Raw genomic sequence first — 17,647 nt, 5'->3', positions numbered from 1 at the left:
GGACCAAAAAAAGGAAAGATGATGGATCAGGTCCAGGTCATTTTCGAGACCTGTCAAACATTCACTACGGCAAACCAGAGTATTAAGGGCCATTCACACAGAATGCATTTCTGCGGTTAAAACATAGGCCGTAAAAAAATATGGACGACTCGACATCATCCGTTTCCGCTTGCCATATTTAAAGCTTTCAGGCGGCCTGCACGGCGCTGACATCTTGGGACCGAGTCTGCGCAGTAGCGATTTCGGGACCGGAGTTGCGCAGTAGAGCGCAGGAAGTAGAGCAGGAAGTACAGCTGCGATATCAAAAGCCCGCCCACACTCACGCAGATGCAGAACAATTAATTATGTTGGTGTGAAATAAACAGTTATGGAAATGTAGAGATTAAAGCTAAAGCTCCAATCTGCTCCCAAAAATCCCCCCAAAAAGTCCGTTAGTGCCTCAGTGACAACTTCACTCAGAGAAGACGTCAGTCTCAGCTGTCAATCATGACGTCACACACCCCATTTTTATAGCATCAAATAACTAACTCAAACTAAACTTATTTTAAAAACGAACACTTGAAATGAAATCGTGATGATAACTGCCTTCAGTGACATAAACTCACTTTGGGGGGAAAATATTTGAAGTGTAGTTTTATTGTTTAGTGCGCCTCGCATCTGTTAGAAATCACAGAGAGGCAGCTATACTGGGACCGGCCACCGGGGGGCGATCGAGGCGCGAAAGCTTCAGTATCTGAGAGGGAGACTGCAGGCTTGGGTTAAAACACGAGGCGCTGGTTTAGAAATGCGGTTTTTGAAGTTGAACTTTTACTAGGAGCAACACGTATTAAAGCACCTTTATTTATATTGCGCTTTTTACAAAGTCCTATTGTTTCAAAGCAGCTTCACAGTGTTAACAGGAAGATCATGTGATAGATTTTGATTTGGCTGTACAGCCGCTCTAGAGAAAACAGTGAGGTTATCAGCTCAGCTCAATTATCATATAGTGTCAATGTAGGCAGATCGGCAATTTAGTTCAAATGTAGGTGTCCGCAACTGATCAAGCCAACGAAGAACGAAGTTGTGAAAAATCGATAATACAGGCATTTGCAAACTGCACAATATACGGAAAGAGCTCAAAAAGGCATAAAGAAAAACCAATGCAACAATATCATTAATGAAAAGATTTAATGCCTGTAAATACTGTCAATAAAGTCAGCTTCCAACAAAAATCTACACACAAGTATGTATAAGGAAATATTACTTCAAATTCGCAATTAAAAAAAAGCCCCACTGACTAGCTAATAAAAATGCATCATGAAACGGCGTATTGATCAACACGGCATTGGCACTCAACTATTTACCTCAAGCTCAATTTACAAAACTGGCACATCAGGCTGGCCTCTTTTCCAGAGCCATGACCATGTCCATATTCTCCTCTTCCGCTTCCTCTTTTTTTCAGTGCTCATAAAAACCACAATTTGTGCGACTCATCTTGCTCTGTTTGTAGCACATGCTGATGACGATTGACTTTGATTCAGTCGCTGTCTACATGCATGTCGTACCCGGGTTTATCAGATCATGTGGTGTGATTTTTGTAATGGTCTTTCAGGATCGCTGAAGTTGCGCAGTCAGTCGCAGGCATTACTCAGGAACGCCACGCTGCTTTGAGCCTGATAAATCACACATTGACATTAAATGAGCTCATTGGAGCTGCTGAGATGCAAGTGCACACTATTTATATTTAGTAATAAAGCCATGCTTCATTTGTCACATATTTATTTGCAGCAACAGCACTTTGAACAAATGACATCATGTGCAAGGTGGAGTGCTAGCGGAGGAGTGAACCGAAAGCGTGTTTCATTTCCACACTGTGATGTAGATGTAGTACTGCTTCCTTTACTTCAAATGTCCTCATCCTGTTCGCGATTTACAGGCGACGCCATCCATCTCCTCGTGATGCCAAACTGTTGCACTTGTTTCTGTGTGCAGCTCTACTCACGCAATGGTAACCCTCATTCTGCAATCAGTCCTTCAAGATTAAGCATGTGTCAATTCCACTCGGCATACTTTAGCATAGTATATTTTTCATTTTGAATACAAACAAATACTATTTTCAATATTAGACATGTTTTTTCTTAATTTCGCTCTTAACCCTTTGCTCTAAGCCTAAGCTCTTTGGGGTCTTTATGACCCCTAAATGACATTTGCTTGTCTGGCTGGCAATCACCAGAACAAATTCAGTCTTTTAAGATTGAACATTGTTCTTGTGAGTCTGCTCTGTATTTTCTAAGGCACAAGAGGTGTGACCGACGAGCATAGTTCAAACGACTCTGGACACAATTGGATAGTCCTTCGACCAATCAGACCAATGATCCGTCTCTTCTCTCTCTATTATTGTGTTAAACCTGCCAATAGCGCATCAGGTGGATGAGCCAGTCTGTTATTGGTTCCCGCATATTTTTAACAGAAGCAGGATAGAAATATGTACAGGTTTCCAGACTGAGCTGCAGGGCGAAAACAAATCGCCAGCAGATCCGGCTGGGTTTACCCAATCTAGACATTTGCTGTCATTTAAAAAAAGAATCCCCTCATCTAAATGGCATGATACTTGCTATTTAGATAAAGTGGTTGACACTTGTTAGCTCTACAAATAAAAATGTGGAAATTGTAATGATATCTGGTCATATGTTAGCGGAAAAACAACAACAAATAAAAACAAGTCAGACTCAGGCTTTACCAGAGACACCAAAGTAATTTTTTTTTTAAACAAATGTAATATCACTCACTTTATTAAAGGGGGGGTGAAATGCTGTTTCATGCATACTGAGCTTTTTACACTGTTAAAGACTTGGATTCCCATCCTAAACATAGTCAAAGTTTCAAAAACTAATGTTGGACGTTTGATGGAGTATTTCTGTGTTAAAAATACTCCTTCCGGTTTCTCACAAGTTTCGGCGAGTTTTTTTCGAGTATGGGTCTACTTGACATTAATAGACCGGAAGGTCCTTGTATGGGCCGTACGGGCTCTTCTCCCGGTAGGGTGCACGCGCGCGTGACTAGAGGGAGAGAGAGGAAATGCACGCCGCAAACACTCAGGTGCAGATCCAGTCGATCCAGGCGCCACGCTCCACTTTACTACTATGGGTGACGTCGAGCGACTTCAACGCTTCAGCACAGCATTCCGGGAAGGCAGCGCTGCATTTGAACCAATTTGAACGCAGAAATGACGGGAAGCTTCACAACGCTTCAGTCGCGTCGCAAAGTGGATCTCCACCCAGTGGCGTAACTTACTAATGATGGGCCCCAGTGCAGGCTATGCAGTTAGCCCCCCCTAACTTAGCATATGTAACACTTTAGGTTTAGGTTTAATTTCTATATCAGGATATCGGTTGTTTATTATTATTTACAAATCAAATATTAATGGCTTATTCTGTGTCACCGTAGGGCCTACATCCCTTAATCGTAAAAAAGACACTCTTTTATAATCACTAAGATTCCATATGTGGGTTATTTAGGGGGGTTCGGGGGCATGCTCCCCCGAGAAAATTTAGATTTCTAGGATCTACATATGTGCATTTTAAGATGTTCTGACGGCCAAAAAAGTAGATAACAATATTACTAGAGACTCATCAAGATGGACATGTTGACATAGGTTACTTTTTTGTGAGTTTGTCCGTTCAAACGTGAGACTTGAAAGAGAACTCTATATTTGCGCACTGTGAGACTGCACACTTTCGGATGAGCGCACAGAGACAGATGTTCTCATTCGCGTCTTCTGGCACTACACGCAGGTGATGATGGTGAAAATGACTGTCCATATTCGAACCTAAGGCAGCACTCGCATGGATTGAACAAAGTTTATAAAGAGAGACCGTTTTGCCCACGTTTTTCTTTTATAATCGCTGGTGTTAGTGTATCACTGAGGAGCCAGTGCATGTATCCATCAAGAGAAACATAAACAAAGTATTATTTTCAAGTTACAACCCATAGATGCGTCATCAGATGTAAGATGAACCACATCGTTAGACAAGCACGCAGGTCGCGGTTTGCGTCATCACATTTCGGACGTATTGTTTCGGTGATGAAAGTCTTTCGGCCAAGAATGCACCGAGAATGCACATGGCCCATTTTCGGCCGAATATTTGATGCATCCCTAATTAAAATAATTAATAATAATAATAACAATAATAAATTATATTATGGGCTATTATTTAAACATAAATATGAAACTAAATAGGCTACGGTTTCTTTAACCCTTTGGCTAAAGAACGCACCGGCTGTTTTTTTCCCATCACGAAAAAACACATCTCCGTAATTTTTGGCCATACAGATAAATGTGAGACATAATTATAAACTATTAATTGTCTACTTTTATTTGTGTACACTCACATAACAACAAAACTTTGTGCTTTTAGTAAAATAAATAAAAAAGGTGCGCTTTCTATCTGCGAGAATCTGAAACTCGGTGAATACATGACATAAACATGAAACATACGTCTAAAGAAAGCTTGAATATTGAGAAACCAGCATATATTATTTGTATTTTTTCTACAGGGTTCTTCTCTGAATCGTAAATTTAACAGCATTTATTTGATATAAAAAAAAAATCAAATAAATAATAGAAATGACAGAGGTCATTGTTTTATAAGAGAAATGAAAGTTGTATGTATTGAGATGTTTGGGTTGGAGCATCTCTGTGAGCTCTGATGAAAGGTGTGCTTATTCTTCTCAGCTATAAATGTATTTGATTGTGCTATATATATATCTTTGAGTAATATAAAGAGAGCCTGAAATAGTTTTATAATTGACGTTTGACTGGTATCTGAATGTGCGAGGAAGCACAGTTTCACAGCGCAGGCTTTAGCAGAAAGTGTGTGACAATGACAGTGTTTAAAACACTGGAGATGCTGGAGGAACAGTCCTGGAGGTGTCATGTGTCCTGCATTTCTTCCATTCAGTTACTAAGTGTGTGAAGATTTCGGCTTTATTATATCCAACCTCTTAAGATCCATTAGCCTGAGCTTCCTCCCTTCTGAGCTGCACAAAAACAGTTTTTTCTTTAATATATTTCTATTTCTTCATGGCATTTTCAGTTGTTGTTGTTGGTGTTCAAGTATGATTTTAATGATTTCGATGTGTGTGATCTCAAACATCATGTGAATAAGCCTCTGCTGGCCTGTTTTATAATTGCTGACTCAGAGAAGATCCGTCAGTGAATCATTCAATGTGCAGCTTCAGAGCCATCACTAAAACTGACATTTTGGGCTAAAATGGTGGCTGATAATTCATGTTATGGCTGATATAACTGATACGATGGGGATGGCTAATATCATTGTATAGTATTATGGCCGCAATACATATCATCATTTTAGTTGGTAAATATCTGTATATTTGATTTGGGAAAATTAAGGTCTAATATTATATGCTTCCAATATTTGCCTGATTGAAGTAGTAGTTCATGATACATTAACCAATTAGACCAATTAAAAATAGTATTCCTTAAAGCTTTAATTTAATACAGGGTTAATGCTAATTATAACTTTGAATATGTTATTATTATGATCAAATATCATTTTAAAATTATATTTTTATTAAATGCATTTTTAATTTTTATTTAATTTTATTATTCCTAGCATTCCCAGATATCATTATATGATCTATTTAATTTTTAATTTAATTTATTTTAATCACTTTTTGCAACGTTTTGTGTGGTTTGAATGCATAAAATATAATAGGTTAAATTATATATATATAAAAATATACTTTTTTTTATTTTAGTTTACTTAGAGTTCCCAGATATCATGATAGTATATAGATATACATTTTTTTTTCTTTTATATTACTGAGCATTCCCAGAAATCATTATATGAGCATTTTTAATGTTTAGCTGTTTTTGTGTGTGCTTTGAATGTATAAAATATATAATATGATAAAAAATATTTTAATATATATTTTACTTTATTTTCTATTTTATTCCAGATATCATTATATATATATATAATATATATATTTAAAATATTTTATTTGATTAACATTTTGCTATTTTGTTTGTGTGTGGTTTGAATACATACAATATATAATAGGTTAAACTTATATATATATATATATATATATATATATATTAGGGATGCACCGAATGTTCGGCAACCGAAATTATTCGGCCGAAAATAGCCAAAAAAGCACTTTCGGCATTCGGCCGAATAAGTAAAAAGGCCGAATAATTTTTGCCGAACAATGACGTTTTTAATGAAGCGATCAAAAAGTAACCCACGTAGAGTGAGAGCCGTGTGCTTTATGCAGCAAACATGTCAGCAGTGTGGAAGCACTGTTTAGTGCTGGATCTCATGTCATCGATGAGAAGAGGAACTGACTTTCATGTGAGAAAGCAGAGAAGCTACTTTTCATAAAGAAGAACCTGCCACTTTTCCTGAAGAAGTAGGCTAAGTAGGCTTATGTCTAGGACAGTTATTTATTTGTTGTGGGTTCATCCACATTTTTTGCACTATTCAATGCACATTTGTTGTTGTAGACATACAGAGTTACATTCTACATACTAATTATTTATTTTAAGTTATGTTGTGCTTAGTTTGTATAATATCTGCTGGAATGTTAAAAAAAATTCAGTGTTAAATAAATATTTTGAAATTGTATTTTTGTTATTTGATTTATTTCTCAGAAAAGCAACACAAAATAGTAAAAAGCAAATTTTTACTATTTAATAATTGTAACGGTAAAAAAAATTGCCAAATAAATGGAAAAAATGCGAAACACCGCGTTCGGTATTCGGCCTTCGGTCTTCGGCCAAGCATTTCATTATTATTCGGTTTCGGCTTCGGCCAAGAATTTCATTTCGGTGCATCCCTAATATATATATATATATATATATATATATATATATATATATATATATATATATATATATATATATATATATATATATATATATATAATATTTTTTTTTTTTCCTAGATATCCTTATACTATATAGATATTGTTTTTATTATTAATTTTTACTGAGCATTCACAGATATCAGATATATGATGACCTGCTTTTTTAGTTGTCATTTTTTATTTTATTTCAGACAGCATTATACCATTCTCTTACATATTTAGGGATTTTTTAAATTGTTTCGTTTCACCCTCTGTTTAGAATCATCCATGAAGACGGCTACTCAGAAGACGAGTGTAAGCAGTACAGAGCCGTGGTTTACAGCAACACCATCCAGTCCATAATGGCCATTATTAAAGCCATGAGCAACCTGAAGATAGACTACGGAGAGGCCGGCCGAGTGGTAAGACCTCCAGGACTCCTGCCAGAACGTCTGGGACGACTATGTAGGTCATGCTGGGATTGTGTAAATTATTCAGAGAGTCCCACACACTCACAACTTCACAGGTTTAATGTTTTGCATAAAATGTCCAATCCATCAGGTGCAGTGAGTTATTTTGTGCACAGATGAATCCTTCACAATAAGAGCAATTTAAAGGTCTAGTTCACCCAAAAATGAAATGCATGTCATTAACTCCTCACTCTAATGTCGTTCCACACCCGTAAGACCCGTTCATCTTCACACACAGTTTAAGATATTTTATATTTAGTCCGAGAGCGTATGCAAGTGTATGAACACTATACTGTCCATGTCCAGAAAGGGAATAAAAACATCATCAAAGTAGTCCATAAAATAGTTCATGATTCGGATCGCGTGTCAAACTGCTGAAATCACGTGACATTGGCGATCTGAATCATGAATCAATACGCTGATTCATAACCGTTTGAATCTTTATTTGAGGATTGAACACAAACCCGGAAGAGAAGACAATGCTGAATAAAGTCGTAGTTTTTGTTATTTTTGGACCCAAATGTATTTCTGATGCTTCAAGAGACTCTAATTAACCCACTGATGTCTCATATGGACTACTGTGATGATGTTTTTATTCCCTTTCTGGACATGGACAGTATAGTGTGCATACACTTGCATACGCTCTCGGACTAAATATAAAACATCTTAAACTGTGTGTGAAGATGAACGGAGGTCTTACGGGTGTGGAACGACATTAGAGTAAGGAGTTAATGACATTTTTTTTTTGGGTGAACTAACCCTTTAAATTGCTCTTATTGTGAATGATTCATCTGTGAACACAAAATAACTCGCTGCAACTGATGGATTTGACATTTTATGCAAAACATTAAACCTGTGAAGTTGTGAGTGTGTGGGACTCTGAATAATTCACACAATCCTGTGGTAATATGTTTGGAGTCTCAGTGATTTTATAGTAAACCCTGCTCAAGGCACTCTGTAATTGCTTCATTGTAAAATGTGCAGTCGTCTCCCTCCCTCAGCTTGTGTGTGTGTGTGTGTGTGTGTGTGTGTGTGTAGGATGACGCACGGCAGCTGTTTGCTCTGTCTGCAGCAGCGGAGGAGCAGGGAATCTTAACTGATGACCTGGCCAATGTGATCCGCAGACTGTGGGCCGACAGCGGGGTGCAGGGCTGCTTCACCCGCTCCAGAGAGTATCAGCTCAACGACTCCGCTGCTTAGTGAGTGTACACACACACACACACACACACGTATTTGTGAAATATGAGGACTCAAATGGGTATGACACAGGTATTACAGGAGAGGGTGAAATATAAGGACATTACCCATGTCCCCACTTTTCAAAAGGCTTATAAATCACACAGGAGGAGTTTTTATGAGAAAGTAAAAATGCAGAATGTTTCCTGTGATGGGTAGGTTTAGGGGCAGTGTAAGGGGATAATGATCTATGTTTTCTAATGACCTATAATGATCATGTTTTCAGTATAGCATATGACAAACAAGGCATGGAAATGAATTGGTGTAAAGGTGTGGGAACTCTAACTGCAGCATGATAAAATGCATAAAGCTATGAAAGTAAAAGAGTAGCAAAACTCGAGAGCATGTAGATGCAATACATATTCATACTTGTATGTTATAATTTACACTCACATCTCCAGCGGGTTCTCTTCTGTCTTTCTCTGTGTGTGTGTGTGTGTGTGTGTGTGTGTGTGTGTGTGTGTGTGTGTGTGTGTGTGTGTGTGTCATAGTCAGGACATTCACAGACAGTGCGTTCTCTTCTGTCTTTCTGTGTGTGTGTGTGTCATAGTCAGGACATTCACAGACAGTGCGTTCTCTTCTGTCTTTTGTGTGTGTGTGTGTGTCATAGTCAGGACATTCACAGACAGTGCGTTCTCTTCTGTCTTTTGTGTGTGTGTGTGTGTGTGTGTGTGTGTGTGTGTGTCATAGTCAGGACATTCACAGACAGTGTTCTCATTTGTCTTGTCGTGCTTGAATGGTGTAAAAGCATTTGCATGAATAAGAGAATGATCATATAATGTAAAGCTGACCAAAGATTGGACAGACAAAGGGATGCTGCGTTAAATATTTTTAATGTGTTAAACTGAAAAAATTAATTATTGCATGCATTAACGCACTAATATAACATAATCATGTGATCAAAGCTGTATTTTCAGCATCATTACTCCAGTCACATGTCCCTTCAGAAATCATTCTGATAGGATTTGCTGCTCAATATGTTCCTACTATAATCAATGTTGAAAGCAGTTATGCTGCTTCATATTTTTATGAAAACTTTGCTGAATCAAAGTGTTAATTTCTTTAAAAAAAAATCTCACCCCAAATTTTTTAATGGCTGTGTATATTGTGAGTTTAGACATCGTGTTGTGCAGGTAAATGGACTCATTGGTGTTTTTTATTCTATTTTTGCTGTTTTATGAAAGCAGTAATCCACCTGAGGCTGTGTGTTACAGTCATTTGCCAACAGTTCAATCCTCCCACTTCATGCCCAACACCTCTTACCCTCAGTAAATCACTGCTGCGCTCGGCCTCGAGTGGCTCGTTGTTTAATTACGTTTCATCATGTACTTCAGAGCTGCATAAACAAACACTTGAAACAGAATTGTACAAGGTGTGGCAGCTGAATACTAAATTACATATCTCTCCCAAGACAGAATGTGACTTTAGCGGTGTTTTAACACACACACACACACACACACAAACACACACATTGTTTTTGTGACATATGGGGATATTCCATAGGCGTAATGGTTTTTATACTGTGCAAACCGTATTTTCTATCCCCTTACACTGCCTCTACCCCTAAACCTACCACACACACACACACACACACACACACACACACACACACACACAAACACACACACACATACACATACACACACACACACACACACACACACACACACACACACACACACACACACACACACACACAGATGCATGATGGGAGCCAGGTTCAAGCAGGGAACTCAATGCCAAGTCCATCTGTTGTTGTTAGCAGAAACGTCTCCTGCCTTTAATGAGGTCATGATGCTGACACATTCAGACCTTCGTTGACCACACACACACACACATGCTCACACGCTGACACAAACAAACGCGCTGACACATTCAGACCTTCATTGAACAAACACACACACCTCATACTCACGGCTCCTGATGCTGTTTTCTGATATATTGTGCTTTCACATAATTACGTTTTGACATATTTGAATGAATTTGGTTCTTACAATCTTAAAAACCCCAAAACTTGATTTGAAGACATTTGCTAAAATGCTGGAAAACAGTTTGTATAGAAGTAGACACTCAACATGAGACAAGACACAAGACTGGGTTCACAAGAACGAGAAAACACAAGAACGAGACAGTATTTTAAGACATCATCGATAAAATGCATGACTAGATAAAGTCTTCAGTAATTTCAGTTCGACTTCCTGAGTATGAATTATCATACGCAGTAAAAGACATCAGTACTCGGTTTTGCCACAAACTCAGCTGACTGGCTTCTCTCCTGATTGTCTCTTCATAACTAAGAACTGCACATGATTTATACATATAATACAGTATAAATAAAAAAGAATAACAGTTTTATCTTAGTCTTAAGTGCAAATAATAATTGCAACCATAATCAAAGTACTATCTCAATAATATAAAGTGCAAATAGACCAAATTTTTCATAAAGCATGCTAGCTAAGAGATGGTTACAACTACACAGCCCAACCTCGGATAGCTTTGATGACTTGTTTTGAAGGTGTAATATAAACGCATTATATATATATATATATATATATATATATATATATATATATATATATATATACGCGTTTATATAAATGCATTGTGCCTGAAAAAAAAATCTATGATATACTGGTATTAATAATATTTAATAAAACAAAAATATCTAAAATTAGTATTTAAAAAAAAGTGGTACATGTACATTTTATTTCAGGTCAAGTTGTTCTGACACACATTTTTCTTTATTTATTTAATTTTAGACTATGTATAAGTTTGTTTTGATATTGCAGGTAAAATGTGGTTTCATGTGTTTTTCCCCAAAATAGACTGATAAAACGTACAAAAAAATTATGTTTGAGTTTGTGAGCATGGTTGCAGGTAAACAAAAAATCTCACATTTGAATTCGGGATAACACTTTTGCATAGGGAACATGTATTCACTATTAACTATGACTTTTGCCTCAATAAACTCCTAATTTACTGCTTATTAATAGTTAGTAAGGTAGTTGAGAACTGAACCCTCAAATAAAGTGATACCAAATTCAATTTAACATTTGAAATGTTTAAGAACCCTGTAATTGTTGAATAGTTAATAGCCACTACAACATAAGTATTAGCTGTATCTGTAACCAAGATCAGAAGTAACATTAAGACCTGCTTTTAGCTCAGTGTATTTGCTGTAAGAGAATGAATCCTCACATTCCCCTCATCCCTCATCTTCGACTCCTGCGGTATTGAACACAGATGGAGTCTGTGGCGATCCTCAGGCCATTCATCTGAAAGCCTTAAACCTTCTGAAGTGCCGCCCATTTAAACCGGAATTCTAGGAAATAAACTCTCAAAGCATAAAATGTGAATTAACAAGTGAAGCTAAAGGAAGATACTGGGTCATTTCGGTTAATCTTTTTTTGTTTTTGATTATAAATGACAATTAAATTATCATTAAATAATTTTGTTTGTTTATTTGTTTGCAAAGTTGGGAGCATGAAATTGTCCAAAATGTCTTGGTATGCTCGAGCATTAAGAGTTCCTTTCAATGGAACTAAGGGGCCAAGCCCAACCCCTGAAAAACAACCCCACAACATAATCCCCCCTCCACCAAACTTTACACTTGACACAATACAGTCAGGCAAGTCCGTTTTTCCTGGCAACCGCTAAACCCAGACTCGTTCATGGGATTGCCAGACAGAGAAGCGTGATTGGTCACTCAGAGAACACGTCTCACTGCTCTAGAGTCCAGTGTTGCCTACTTTACTCCACTGCATCCCACGCTTTGCATTGCACTTGGAGATGTAAGGCTTGAGCACCTCGGCCATAGAAACTCATTCCATGAAGCTCTCTACGCACTGTTCTTGAGCTCATCTGAAGGCCACAGAAGTTTGGAGGTTTGTAGCAATTTTAGCTATTATGTGCAATGTGACCCTCAGTATGTGCTGACCCTGCTCTGTGATTTTTACGTGGCCTAACACTTCGTGGCTAAGTTGCTGTTGTTCCCAGTCGCTTCCACTTTGTTATAATCCCACTAACAGTTGAGCGTGGAATATTAATTAGTGAGGAAATGTCAGGAATGGACTTATTGCACAGGTGGCAACCTATCACGGTACCACAGTTGAGTTCACTGAGCTCCTCATAGCGACCCATTCGTTCACTGTGTGTAGAAGCGGCTGCAGGCGTAGAGCTTGATTTATACACCTGTGGCCATTAAGTGATTGAGAAGGATTATTGATGATATATTGACTCATTATTTAAATTTTGAACAACAAAAAAAGCTTCAAACAGTTTTTGTTGGACCAGTTAGATTTTTTTATATAATATTTTATAATTATGTAGACTTTCTATAGGCTTCGTTTTTATTTTGGGGTGAATTATGAATTTGTAATATTCACTCATGCAAGGAGAAAAAGGTTTAATTTTAACTGTTTAAAGTGTCAAAAACTTCATATCATAGGTGAAATCAGCCGTTATTATGAAAGTAAAATATTGTATATTCTGCTGATCACATGCTGTGAAAGTATGACCTAATTTTTCAGCCCGAATCATTATGTATGAAAGGTCAGTGTCAGTCGAGGTTGCCATAGAAATGCTCGCACAGGCCTGTAGCCCGTCCAACAGCGACGGCTCAGTGAGCTAATATGACTATTTATGGCTTCCAGTCAAAGTCTACTTCTCACACGAGCAGCTGTTGTGCTGCAGAAACCTCTGAAGATTGGACTGGACTCAGACTTCACTCTGAGCAGTACTGTACACAGTACTATACACAGTAGGCAGGTTTACTGTATGTGTGAAATATAGCCAAAGTGTGTGCAGTATGCAACCAGAGTACACTGCATTCAATACTGTATCCCACAATGCAATGTGCTCGACTTGTGTGTTAAATGAATCCAAAGCAACATCAACCATGATCTTTAAGCGCCTTCATTTATTTGGTCAGATTGCCAAAAGATATTAACAAAATTAAAACAATTGAACATGCAGAGGTCAGCAGTGTAATATACTACTGTTTGAAGTGTTCATCAATGCATACTGTTTTTATAAATAAATAAAATTACTACCGTATATCCTGTTAACTGTCTACCGTATATAAAACCTCCACCATGCTGATTTGGTCTATATCAGTTCATTTTAGGGAATATATTCAACCATATAATACAATATATAACATTTTACTTCTTAAACATAACATTTTGTAGTGCTGGGGAAAAAATAATTGTGATTATTCGCATTCCAAAATAAAAGTTTGTGTTTACATAATATGTGTACTGTGTATAATTATTATGCATATGTAAAAACACACACAAGCATGTATAGATACAAGAAACATTTGTACGTATATACTGTGTGTGTGTGTACATACATACATACATACAATAATTATACACAGTAGGCACATATATATTATGTAAACACAAACTTTTACTTTGTATGTGAATAATAACAATACATTTTTCCCCAGCGCTAATGAATAGAAATGTAAGCATTAATTCTCAAGTACTGTCAAGCAAATGTAGATTCCAGAAGGCTTTTGCTGACTAAAAATATTGTGAAGCCCTGTAGTAAGCAGTTCCCTCGTGTTGAGTTGCAAACAGCCCATTGTAAACACACCTTATCAGGCACTAATACAGGTGAGGAATCTCCAAAACGAGCGCAGACCCGCTGAATGAGACTGTGGACCGCTCAGCAGGTCACGGAGAATGAAGCCTTTCCAATGCTTTGAGTGTATTAATGATTAAGTTTAATGACGGTTAGTCATCTGAGCTGTCGTGTGTGTGTCTGTGTGTGTGTGTGTGTTTTTGTGTGTAGTTATCTGAACGACCTGGATAGGATAGGACGGGCAGACTACATTCCCACCCAGCAGGACGTCCTGAGGACCAGAGTGAAGACCACTGGGATTGTGGAGACACATTTCACTTTTAAAGATCTGCACTTCAAGTGAGAAACATTGAATGTGTCTGTAAGCATGTACACAAATCAATGAGCTATGAATAACACACACCAATGATATAGCTTCCGATCAGGCATAACATTATAACCTACTATTGTGTTGGACCCCCTTTTGCTGCCAAAACAGCCCTGACCCGTCGAGGCATGGACTCCACTAGACCCCTGAAGGTGTGCTGTGGTATCTGGCACCAAAATGTTAGCAGCAGATCCTTTAAGTCATGTTAGTTGTGAGGTGGGGCCTTCCTGGATCGTACTTGTTTGTTCAGCTCATCCCACAGATGCTCGATTGGATTGAGATCTGGGGAATTTGGAGGCCGAGTCAACGCCTCAAACTCGTTGTTGTGCTCCTGAACATTGCCCAAAGCATCAAACTGCCTCCGCCGGCTCGCCTTCTTCCCATAGTGCATCCTGGGGCCATGTGTTCCCCAGGTAAGCCACACACCCGCACATCCACGTGATGCTCCGTGGCCCAGTTCTGATGCTCACGTGCCACTGTTGATGCTTTTGGCGGGGTCAGGGGTCAGCATGGGCACCCTGACTGGTCCATACGCAACAAACTGAGCTGCTCTGTGTATTCTGACAGCTTTCTATCAGAAGCAGCATTAACTTCTGGAGCAGTTTGAGCTCCAGTAGCTCGTCTGTTTGATCGGACCACACGGGCCAGCCTTCGCTCCCCACATGCATCAATGAGCCTTGGCCGCCCATGACCCTGTGGCCGGTTCTCTAAACTATAAACTTGCTCTAATCCTTACACGTGCCAATTTTTCCTGCTTCTAACAGATCAACTTTGAGGAAAAAAATGTTATTTTGCTCCCTAATATATCCCACCCACTAACAGGAGCTGTGATGGAGAGATCATCGGTGTTATTCACTTCACCTGTCAGTGGTCATAATGCTATGCCTGATCATTCTGTGAGTGTGTGTTTGTTCCAAAATAGCTTGAAAAGGTATTTATTTATAAAACAATAGGAATAGGCAAAAAAATCAGTGGGAAAGAGTTGTAGAGGGAAATGATGAGTAGTTTATTATAAAGCTAACATTAATAATCTTTTCTTCCCTACTGTGACGTTTATCCAAGTGAAAGGAGAAAAAATGTAGGATGGGGCTTGACTTTATCCATGCGGAGTTGATTGGATGGTTGTGGTTTGCTATTGGTGGATCTCTCGTGAGTGACAGGTTGCCCCGCCCTCATCATCAGAGAAGAGAAGTCGCTGCAAGCGGTGTTAAATTAGTTATTAATTAATTACTTTCCCTCTATAAAGTACAGTAAGGGCTTAATTACAGTTACTTCTGATGTAATTGCATGAATTACTGTATAGACTAGAACAATTCTATAACACAATAGTAGATTTAACATCAAAATGTAATGTCTAATGATAAAAGGTATGCTTTAATCTTCTCCTAACCTTAAATGCTTCGGTCAGTTCAAGAATATTTTATTGAATTTAAATCATTTTAATCCGTGTCTATCCTGTATTGTTCAACTAGTCGAGGATGTTATGGGATTTAGAAAGTAATAAGTAATGCAATACTTTTTAGAGAGAGAGTAATTAGGACAGTAATCTTATTACACTGTTGAAGATGTAATTATTAGATAGTAATTAATTTTCTTTTTAGAGTGCCTTACCCAACACTGGCTGCAAGAGAAGAGGGGAAATTATGTTGATTAAAGTTTACGAGGCACATGAAAAAATAATATGCACGGATGAATCATTTATCATAAATACTCCAATATTTCATAAAAACGAGGATTGAGGCAGGAAGTGTTTTCTCATTATCATCTGCTTGTGTTTGTTGTTCCGAGACCCTCATGAAATCTTAATGCTTTTACTTCACCTGTTTCTGCTGCATCAACATAAAATATTCTCCTTCCGTCTATTCAGGATGTTTGATGTGGGAGGTCAGAGGTCGGAGAGAAAGAAATGGATCCATTGCTTTGAGGGAGTAACGGCCATAATCTTCTGTGTGGCTCTGAGCGCGTATGACCTGGTGCTCGCGGAGGACGAGGAGATGGTGAGTTTCACAGACGGCCCACAGTGGAAAACGTCAATTATACAAACAACAAACTTGATTTGTGCATCGGTCACTGTGATTAAACCCTAGAAAATGAACAAGCATTTTCACATTTTATATACGGAGTGTCTATTCACACCAAGTGCTAATTGCATCCACACTAGCTCCTCCTAACAATGCCTGTTTGGGGAAAACAAGAGTAAAAAATAACAGCCGTAGGTCAACGTCTTCAGTGGTGCAGTCAGTACAGCGTAAGGCTTAAGGATCTCGGTTTTGATGCGATCGACCCGGGTTCAAATCTGCCTTTTCCCATCACATCTCATCGGAAAGGCATTTACTTTCAATAAAAATTAAAATGTTCTAAATTTGGAAATAAATTGCCTTTAATAATAATAAAAGCATTTATTGGGTAGGGGTCGGTGTAAGGAGGGCTTTTATTGTCCCATTAAGGCAGCATGCATTTAATCATTTTAATAAATATAATCATTTACACTCGGTTATTATTGCAGCCTGTTAATGTACAATAACTGATGTGCAAATATTATGTATCTGCCAAAATAAAGTATAAATTGCATGTATATGCTATTTACACATTGCAAAGAACTGCTATTTTCCTATGGTGTAAATGGAATATAGTTTCTTAAAATAAAAAAATTCGAACTGACCTAAACTTTTGAATAGTAGTGTATAATGTTACAAAAGCTTTATATTTCAGATAAATGCTGTTCTTTGAACTTTCTATTCATCAAAGAAACCTGTAAAAAAATGTACAGCACTGTTTTCAACATTGATAATAATCATAAATGTTTCTTGAGCCAGTCATCATATCAGAACGATTAGTGAAGGATCATGTGACACTGAAGACTGAAGTAATGATGATAAATACAGCTTTGAGCTCATGATATAAATTACATTTGACAATATATTCAAATAGAAAAGAGTTCTTTTAAATTCTAATAATGCTTCACAATATTACTGTTTTTACAGTATTTTTAATCAAATAAATGCAGGCTTGGTGAGCGAGTTATTTAAAAAAAAAAAACATTTTACAGATAACTTCTTTATTATTATTTATTTTTCTTCATTATTGTAAGGTTAGACAAAAAATGTCAAAAGCATAAATTAAAATTGGACTG

The 17,647-nt window shown here is 37.6% G+C and overlaps 1 protein-coding gene across 2 annotated transcripts in view; it reads left to right on the top strand.

Annotated features, from left to right (window-relative positions):
• The window catches only part of gnai2b (guanine nucleotide binding protein (G protein), alpha inhibiting activity polypeptide 2b), an 81,210-nt gene that overhangs the window by 54,475 nt on the left and 9,088 nt on the right, over nt 1-17,647 (top strand). For both annotated transcript variants that reach the window (XM_067460459.1, XM_067460458.1), the window contains exons 3-6: nt 7,133-7,274; nt 8,361-8,521; nt 14,358-14,486; nt 16,382-16,511. In XM_067460459.1, coding sequence (XP_067316560.1) covers nt 7,133-7,274; nt 8,361-8,521; nt 14,358-14,486; nt 16,382-16,511 — 562 coding nt within the window. The remainder of the gene's footprint in view (nt 1-7,132; nt 7,275-8,360; nt 8,522-14,357; nt 14,487-16,381; nt 16,512-17,647) is intronic.

The sequence above is a fragment of the Pseudorasbora parva genome, chromosome 12 (genome assembly GCF_024679245.1).
Source record: "Pseudorasbora parva isolate DD20220531a chromosome 12, ASM2467924v1, whole genome shotgun sequence".
Classification (NCBI taxonomy): domain Eukaryota; kingdom Metazoa; phylum Chordata; class Actinopteri; order Cypriniformes; family Gobionidae; genus Pseudorasbora; species Pseudorasbora parva.
The sequence above is the reverse complement of the archived record's forward strand: the minus strand, read 5'-3'. Positions and strand labels throughout refer to the sequence as shown.